General features: G+C 55.2%; 1 protein-coding gene across 1 annotated transcript; it reads left to right on the top strand.

Moving 5' to 3' along the window:
- The first annotated feature begins 1568 nt into the window (after nt 1–1568).
- FOS (Fos proto-oncogene, AP-1 transcription factor subunit) lies at nt 1569–4226 on the top strand. Its single transcript, XM_059474275.1, has 4 exons — nt 1569–1852; nt 2248–2496; nt 2601–2708; nt 2829–4226. The coding sequence occupies exons 1-4, from the start codon at nt 1712–1714 to the stop codon at nt 3441–3443; spliced, it is 1113 nt and encodes a 370-aa protein (XP_059330258.1). The 5' UTR covers nt 1569–1711; the 3' UTR covers nt 3444–4226.
- The last annotated feature ends 5336 nt before the right edge of the window (nt 4227–9562 follow it).

Genomic DNA, 9562 nt, shown 5'->3' on the forward strand with positions numbered 1-9562 from the left:
GCTGAGAGCAGCACGGGCCCCCGCAGGTCCTTTCCCAGGGAGCGGCAGGGGCCGTGAGCTGCGGCAGTCCTTGGCTGTCCCCTCTGCTCTGACGGGCAGTTCAGAAATAGCAGCTGGCCCAGTTCTCCCGCCCCCGTGGCCCAGATCTCTAAGAACGGAGGTTGCTCGCGCAGCAACAGCAACAGCAGCAGCATCAAGCGCTGCATTTAGCCCATGAGCTCAAACAGAGGGAGCGGCTGCCAGCAGGATCCCAGCCTGGCTGGGTGACGCTCCTGCCTGGAGACTGCGCTGCAGGCTCTGTTTGTTGCTGTAAACACGCTCCCTGCTGCAGCTTCCCTGTTACTATCTATAGCCGCGATCTCTTGGCTCCCGTGCGAGGCGAGTCTGCGGTCTGGCTCCCACCTTAGCCTGACCTGAGCCAGGGCTGCCGACATCCCCGTCGTGGGTGGGTGTCTCCGGGCTTCGCTGCAACAAGGATCAAAACAAAACCCAAACTGGAGGAAAGGACGAGCCTCGCCCCTTTCTCTCCTCGTCGGTGGTTTCCCGGTGGCCTTTTGCCCATGCTCTTGGCGGCTATCCCAGTCGCCCCCCCACCCCCCCCCCGCCATCCCAAGCTCTCCCAACCTTCTCGGAGGGCTGCGGCCCCTCAGGCTTCCGTGGCAGGGCTTCCCATCGCCCTGTGCCATTACCCTCACTCTCGATAATTACAAATACACATAATAGGGAAGTCAATAGTGACACATGAGCATAACGCGCTCCTCGCTGCAGGGACGGGTGTTAAGCTGAGCTTTCCCTGCCTGAGGCCCGCCGAGTACCTGTGCCCAGCTACGGGCAGACCCCGCCCAGTGCTTACGATGGGGCTTGACTTGCAGCGCAAAGCGCACCCCCGGCCCGCCGCGCCCCTTTTTCGCCGCCTTCCTTGGAGCACCTTGCTCCAAGGCTGCAAGGCCGTGCGGGGCCCCGCTGAGGCAGGGGATCACTTGAGGGCGGGACGGCGCCCCCGGGGAGAGGGTCACCTGCTACGGGACGGCATCCCCCATGGCAGTGCCCCCATGGCAGCGCCCCCATGGCAGCGCCCCCACGGCAGCGCCCCCACGGCAGCCCCCGCAGGGTCTCGCCAGGCGAGGGGGGGAGGGGGAGGGGCCGTCGCGTCCCGAACCGTCCCGTCCCGTCCCGCGCGCCGCCCGCCCGCCCGCCGCACTTGGCTGCAGCCTGGAGCGCTTCCCGTCAGTCACGCCCCCTCGCACAGGATGTATCCCATATAAGGATATCTGCGTCAGTGGGTTCCCGAGCCCGGCCGTACCACTCCGCGCGGGGGGGGAAGCTCCATGGCCGCTCCCTCCTGTTCTGCCCTGGGGCCCCTCCGCCCCTGCTGTCACCCCCTGCCCCGTGCCTTGCGTCTCTCCCGGGGGGGGCGGGGGCAGGCGGCGTGCGGGGCGGCCCCAGGGAGGCGCGGGGCGAGCGTGGGGCGGGCGGCCCCCCCCAAAGGCGCGGGTGGCGCGTTCCCTGTGACGTCGGCGGGAGGGGGTATAAAAGCGAGGCACGGCGCGGTACTCCAGCAGCTCAGGCAGCCCCGGCGGTGGAGCGGAGAGACGCGCGGCGCGGACCGGCACAGGGACGCACGCAGCCGACCCCTCCTCGCTTCATCCCCAAGGACGCTTCGCCACCGTCGCATCACTTCTCACTTTCGGCTTGCGCGCACCGAGCCGACATGATGTATCAGGGCTTCGCCGGAGAGTACGAGGCTTCGTCCTCCCGCTGCAGCAGCGCTTCCCCGGCCGGGGACAGCCTCACCTACTATCCCTCTCCGGCGGACTCCTTCTCGAGCATGGGCTCGCCTGTCAACCCGCAGGTGAGTTGCCGAGCGTGCCGGCTGCGCTCTTGGCCGGGGCAAGAGCGCTCAGGAGGGGACGGGAGTGGGTGGCGCGGGGCTGGCCGTGTCCGCGGAGGAGGTCAGGCTGGGGACTGGCATGGGGAGCGGCCCCGGTGCCGAGGTGGGGCGGTTGGGGGGTGCCGTAGCCTGGGCCGCGCTCTGCGGCGGGTGTGTAAAGCGGCTTCATTGATAAAACGCGAGTTCATTGAGGAGACTCCGGAGCAGCGTCTGCGTCAGCGCGGACGTCAGAGATATTTATAACAGGCCGCTCTCGTGTGGAGCCGGCGCTGGCAGCGCGGCGCCGCGGCCCCGGGGACGGCGGGGAGCGGCCCGGGCGCTCCGCTGAAGGCAGCCCCCCTTCCTCTGACCTACAGGACTTCTGCACCGACCTGGCCGCCTCCAGCGCCAGCTTTGTGCCTACGGTGACGGCTATCTCCACCAGCCCCGACCTGCAGTGGCTGGTGCAGCCCACTCTCATCTCTTCAGTGGCCCCCTCCCAGAGCCGCGGGCACCCCTACGGCGTCTCGGCGGCCGCCCCCACCACCTCCTACTCCCGCCCCGCAGTGCTGAAGGCGCCGGGCGGCCGCGGACAGAGCATCGGCCGCCGGGGCAAAGTTGAACAGGTGAGTGCGGATCGGAGTTGTTGCGGGGGACTGGGGAGACGCGCCGCCGGCGGGCTGCTCTGGCCGGGGGGCACCGGGACTGAGCTGTCTCTCTCTGCCCGCAGCTGTCCCCGGAGGAGGAGGAAAAGAGAAGGATCCGCCGGGAACGGAACAAAATGGCAGCGGCCAAGTGCCGCAACCGGCGGCGGGAGCTCACCGACACGCTGCAGGCGGTAAGTGCTGCCCGGGAGGTGGCGGGGGAAGAGGGAGTACCGGGGGCGGGGATGACAGGAGGAAGGGGACTCCAGCTGGGAGTGATGCCGGCCCTGGCTGACAGCCTGCTCTCTCTGCAGGAGACCGACCAGCTGGAGGAGGAGAAGTCCGCGCTGCAGGCGGAGATTGCTAACCTGCTGAAGGAGAAGGAGAAGCTGGAGTTTATCCTGGCGGCTCACCGGCCCGCCTGCAAGATGCCCGAGGAGTTGTGCTTCTCCGAGGAGCTGGCAGCTGCCAGCGCCGCTACCGCGCTGGACCTGGGCACCCCCAGCCCCCCCATGACCGAGGAGGCTGCCTTTGCTCTGCCGCTGATGCCTGAAGCGCCGCCGGCCGTGCCGCCCAAGGAGACCGGCAGCAGCGGGCTGGAGCTCAAGGCTGAGCCCTTCGACGAGCTGCTCTTCTCCACGGGGCCGCGGGAGGCCTCCCGCTCTGTGCCCGACATGGACCTGCCTGGGGCCTCCTTCTACCCGTCGGACTGGGAGTCGCTGACTGCCGGGACCAGCGGTGAGCTGGAGCCCCTCTGCACCCCTGTGGTGACCTGCACCCCGTGCCCCAGCACCTACACCTCCACCTTCGTCTTCACCTACCCCGAGGCAGAGGCCTTCCCCAGCTGCGCTGCCGCGCACCGGAAGGGCAGCAGCAGCAACGAGCCCTCGTCCGACTCCCTCAGCTCCCCCACCCTGCTGGCTTTGTGAAGGGCTCCAGCACTGACTGACCTGCTGGGCCCCCTCCCCTGCCCACGCACCCCCACGGACTTGCAGCTGTGCCCCATGGGGCTCCCCAGGCCTGGGGAGGGCCCTGCCACCGCCACCCCCTGTCTGGCCTGGCGCCCCGGGGCCTGGCAGAGCGTCATGCACCGAGGTCTCTTACCTCTTCAGAGATGTAGCAAATCGCATGGAGTTTGTCTTGTCCCCAGTGGCCCATCCATGAGAGCTGGTAGTCTGTAGCATGTCCCACATGGCTGGGTAGGTGACTCCCTCCCCTCCTTAGTATCACTAGCATTAACTAATTAATCTCTTGGTTTTAAATGATTGGAATTTAACCTGGTGCTGGGTATCTCCAACTCGTATCTAGTGCAGCTGATTAACAATAACTACTGTGTTCCTGGCAATATCGTGTTCTGATGACTTAGCAATGACCCATCTTATGTGGGGGGAAAGAGACTCTATTTTATTTTCTAGTAGGTAGATAAATAGCTATATCCATGTACTGTAGTTCTACATTGATGTTCATTGTAACTTTACTGATCATGCATTGTTGAGGTGGTCTGAATGTTCTGACATAAGTTTTCCATGAAAACGTTTTTATTGTGTTTTTAATTTATTTATTAAGATGGATTCTCAGATATTTATATTTTTATTTTATTTTTTTCTACCTTGAGGTCTTTTTTGACATGTGGAAAGTGAATTTGGATGAAACTTAAGCATTGTTTGCTTATTATTGTTCAGAGACATTGTCAATAAAAGCATTTAAGTTGACTGCTGGAGCTGTCCTTGTGTTACCATTCTCACTTGCTTCCTTGCGACCTCAAAGGGGTTCTCTAGCCTCTAATTTTGTCTGGGCTTTATAAACTGCAGACACCTGCAATCTGCCTGAGACTAAGGTACATAAGGGTGGTAATACCATTTAGGCCAGCCCTGTCCTTGTCCTGGTGCTAGTCAGGGCTGGCTGTGGTTACACCCATTCCGGCAGGCACCAAGGTCACTCCCCATGGCCTTTCCCAGCTGAGCTGTCTGGGTCTGGTCCCCTTCTGTGTCTGTGTGTCACCTGCTGTGCCCTTTCACCAGCTAGCTCAAGGTCTTGCTGGAAAGTGCTGAAAGGGCATCTCTAGGCTGGGCCCCACATGATCATTTCCATGCGCCTAACAGCTCAACTTCCTTGTCCCTGGATGTGGTCTGGTTCCTCTAGGAGCAGCTATGGCCTATCTTCTTTGGACATAAGGGGATGAGAAAGGCTTGTGCACTCCTTACTTTGGGGTGAGTGGTATAAAGGCAAACCACTGGCTCTTCAGTTTCTATTAAAGCCACCACAGTCCTTGAATGGACGAGTTATAGCAAATGGCACACACATTCTAGGAATGTGCTGCCTCCTTGGAGTCTCTGGAAATGTGGTCTCTCCTGCTGAGTCAGTTGAGAAAGGCTGCTACCCTCTGTAAGCTCTGCTGCTTGTGCAGTGAAATGTGCTCTGCTGGCAGGACAGCAGCTGGGCCAGGTTATCCCTGCTTGCAGAGCAGTGGTCTGCTCCCTCCCTAAAGGCTGCACATGAAGGGTCCCCTGAGAGTGGCAGGGCCTCCCTGACAGCTTCCAGCCCTGCCACTCCAGTTTGAGAACTCCTTTCTCAAGGTGAAAGCAAAGATGTCACCTGTGCATCCATGTGTGTCCAGCTGAAGGCCATCCTGACACCATGGTCTCAGGGAGTCTCTGTAGGCTGGCATTCAGGGTCAGGTTTCTATAAGTCCACATCTCCTGGTCACTGCAGCAGGCTCTGCCTTTTTCCACCCCTTTCCTAATCAGAACACACAGAGGATCTATCTCATCTCAGCACAGAGTATTGCAGCTCCATGACTTGCTCAACAAGGCCTGCCCTGTGTAAAAGCAAATATTACAAGTGCAGTTCCCCATCTTTCAACATTAATCTGTAGGCAGAGCTGACAAGTGATGAAGACTAATCCCACTTGCTACTAAGCAGCAGCTACTTTCACATAGCCACTTGAGTTTACACGGGTAACACCCAGCTGCAGCAAATGCACAGAGGCACTGAACCATGAAGCAGTCATGTAGGTGGTGGGTGATGCTATAGGGGAGTCAGACTTATGTGACAGGTAACCCTGTGAAGTCAGCAAATCTGGAATGACAATGTGCTGTCTTGCTGAAACACCATCAAGTTCAGAGCTGAACAATTCAGGTCTCTGGGAACCCATGTGCACTGCTGAAATCACCAGATATTCAGCAGAGGCTGAAAGCAAATGGGTCCACAAAGTCCAAAAATACCACATGGTTCAAAAGTGGCTTCTACCTCAAATTAGGTGGAGTGATCCTGGCCCCATCATCTCTCATGATCATCGGACAGGCTAAAGCAAAATCTAGAGCTAAATTCAGAGATCAGTTCTGCAGCCTAACCAAGGCTTCTCTTTTTAACAGAAATAATAGCAAGTGCCAAGTCTAAGCGTCAGCTTTTGCATTTGTTACGCAAAGATGTCAGATTCAGGAGTGGCACTACATGAGACACTTTATGTCTAACCCCAGGCTCCAGCCTTACTCCTTGCCTTCAGCCATAAACAATCCAGAATTCAGGATATGCTACATAAAATTTATGCTGTGTTATGAACGTGATTTATCTGTTTCCTAGCATTTGAGAATTATTTAGTGAAGTCACACTTAAAACAGGGAGAATCTTGCCACTATCTTCAGCTGGGGAATAATGCAGCAATCTCTGCCTGCAATGTGTTATAAGCATGTGCTTCAATTACAAGCTGTATCTGATCCATCACGCAGATACCAGCACAACGCTTTGTGAAACACAACAATGGAACGACATAAGACACGTAGGGAACTCTCGTGTTATTTCTGACGCCTCCTGTGCTCCTGATCCCTCTGAGGGCGGTCGTGTAATTAATTCTTAGAAATGCAACTGCAACGCAACGCAAGGCAGAGTGGAACTGTTGTTACGAATAGCAGAAAGCAGAGCTGTAAAACAACGCGAAGATCCTTAGATGCGTTTACGGCAGAACACAGCAGAGCTGCCCAGCCCAGCAGCACGTCCTGCCCGGCCGCAGGAGGGTGCTGCGGCTCCAGGGCAGCTCCGGCGCGGACAGCAGCGGCAGTCCCGACCCGCTGCGGAGCGCACGGCCCGCACCCCGCCTGCGGCCCGCGCCCCGGGGCCGGTCCCTGCCCTCAGCGCGGGGCTCCCGCCTCGCACCGGGCCCGCCCCGCCGCGCCGCTCTGCGCCTGCGCGCCCCCGTGTTTACTGTTTGGTTGCCGGGGAGCCGCGCGCGGGCGCGCCGGGGACGTGACGTGACGTCGCGCTCCCCGCGGGGACGCCGCGAGCCAGCGCCGTGACGCGCGCGCTTCCGGCCGTGCCCATATATGGCAAGGCGGCGGCGCCGCGCTTCCCGGGCGGCGGGAAGGAGCCCGCAGGGGGACGGGCACCGGGACGGGCGGCCGTGCCCCCCAGCCGTGCTCCCGTGGCCCGCGACACCGCTCCCTGCCTTGCCCCACTCGGCTCCTCGCAGGTGGAGCCCCCGGCTGGGCTGAGCAGGCAGCCCGGTCTCCGTTCCGCCGCCTCCGGCGCTCCCGTTGCCCTTGCGGGGTGAGGCGTCAGGAGAAGCCGTGGGCATTCCAAGGAGCTGGGTGCTGAGTCCCGGGCGAGCTCACACGCGGCGGTTCGCAGCTCTCGCTGTCCCTAACTTGGCTTCCGTGGCATCACCCCCACCCGGAAACCTCCACAGCCATCAAGAATTGATCCGTGATGGTGGGAAAACAAAATGGAACTAACCACCCCAACCTCCCCCATAGCTGACAACTGGCTTTTATCTCCAGTTTTATCTCCAGTAGGTGGAAGAAAAGAATTACCTATTTTTTTTTTTTTTTTTTTTTTTTTTTCCCTACAGTTGCAGCACAAGAGCTGCCCTATGAACGCGGCTGCAGTATACCGGGTGACCGGACACCCACATCCTTGAACATTCGCTCCGCTAGTCCTCCTGCCATTTGTCTTTTTGTTACTTTTTGTTACTATTTTGTTACAAAAATCCGACTCAACTGCTTTCCGTCAAAATAGAACAGAAAGTTTGCCAAAAGAGGTATCAGAGCCAGTGGACAGTCAAAATAAAAATGGATTATTCAGAGGAGATAAGGTTCTGGAGAAAAATTAAATTAATATTTTGCTCTGTGCTCATTGTAGAGGAACCTAAGAATATTCCCATACTTATACTTGATTTTATGAAAGATTTATCAGAGGATCTGTTTCAAACTGAAGGTTTGTAGGAAAGGTAGTGAAACAAATGGCTAAAATAAAAAGCGTTGAACAACTGGATTGCATTATATTCATCCAAGAGTTTTAAGAGAAGTCAAGACTGAAATAGCTGAGCTGCTTGCTAATGGTTTTTGTGTAACATTGCATTTAGAAGGGCTTTGATAACAGAAACAGGGAAGTTAGTTAATATCCCAATTAAAAAAAAAAAAAAAAAAAACAAAAAAAAAACCAAAAAACCAAAAAACAAAAAACAAAACAAAAAAAAAAAAAAAAAAAAAAACCAGCAGCCTGAAAAGTTCTGTAGAGCTGCTGAGCAATGAGCCTGTTCTCTGTACCAGCCAAGTTAGTGAAAACTTTAAAAGTTGAACTAGAGGATGCAGGGAGAAAATGAGGTACTGTGAAAGATGGCAGAGCCTTTCTAATGAGAACTCCTGGCCTCAGAGATTGTTTGGAGTCCTGTGAGGAGTCAGCAAAGCATGTGGACAAGAGACATTCAGCTGGTGTTTCCTACTTGGGTTTCTAAAAGGTATTCAACAAAATCTGTGAGCAAAACCTTCTGAAGGAACTGAAAAATAAGAGAAGTTTTCATGTGGATAGATGACACTGCATCAAAGACAGGTCTCTGTAAGACAGAACAAAACTATTTCTCCGTGGATTGAGCCAACATTCAAAGCTTCACAAGGATCTGATTTGGAGCCTGTGGACTGAGAGCAAATGTAGTAAAACATCACAATACAAAGTGAGTGGGTGGTACAATTTGATGTACATACATGTAAAGTGTTTTAAATGGGAGATAAACAGTCCGTTTCAATCATACAGAAACGGCCTGTTTAGAAGCTGATTTATCACTTGGGAACAAGCTCTTGGCAAAATAATAGCTCTGTGAAAACCCCAGTTCAAGGCTTGGTAAATGAGCAAATCGAGTATGTGGAGATAAGGAATTAGAGCAAGAGAATAAAAGCAGGGAGTGTCATTATGGCACGGGATAAATCCATGGTGTGCCAGTGCTTTGGATGTTGTGTACAGTTCTGATCTTTAGAAGCACAGAGAGCATTCTGAGAGGTTCAGATAAATGTTAGGAAGTGTGGGACAGCTTCTAGGTCAGAAGCAGGTAAGGTAACTAGGGCTCTTCAGCTTCACAGACACAAGTTATGGGAGGTTTCTTTCAGTGTAAGAATGATGTAAACAAGCAAAACCTGGGGAAACGTGGAATAAAGCCAGATTTGACAAGGTTGCTCAATCTGTGGGTACTTGTAGAAAACCTTTTTGCCTGATTTTGGTTATACGACAAGGTTTTTTGTTTTTTGGGTTTTTTTTTTTGAGATTGAAACTCCAGAAAATGAACACAAATAAAAGTTAGTGAGGGCTATTAAATACACAAATATACCCTTTGGCTGTGCAAGTCCTGATTTTGAAATTTCTGGGACCTTAGTGGTGAGGCAGCACTGCACACTGACCACTGACTTTGTCCTCACTACTTTCTTCAAGTGGTTGCTACCAGGTAGTGTCAGAACACTGTGGTTGATAACAGAGAGGGGCAAAAGCTGTGCTTGATTTCATCAAATATGACTATTTCTATGTGGAGTTGTAGGGATTTAGCTGAACTCCTGCTTTTTCCTGTGCTTCCATATGATAATGGCGTTTGAATTGTTTAAATTACCAGAAGATGTGATCTCATATATCCGTGTGCCTTATCTGTTCAGATCTTTTGCTGATAAGGTTGTTCTTTGGAGCTGCATCCGGGAGCCTTTCCAGGCAGAGGTGGGCTGGTGACCCAGTGAGGTGCTGAAGTGAAACCAACACCACCCATTCTTCTCATTTGGAACCAGCGGATGTTCACAAG

This window comes from Ammospiza nelsoni, chromosome 6, assembly GCF_027579445.1.
Source record: "Ammospiza nelsoni isolate bAmmNel1 chromosome 6, bAmmNel1.pri, whole genome shotgun sequence".
Classification (NCBI taxonomy): Eukaryota; Metazoa; Chordata; class Aves; order Passeriformes; family Passerellidae; genus Ammospiza; species Ammospiza nelsoni.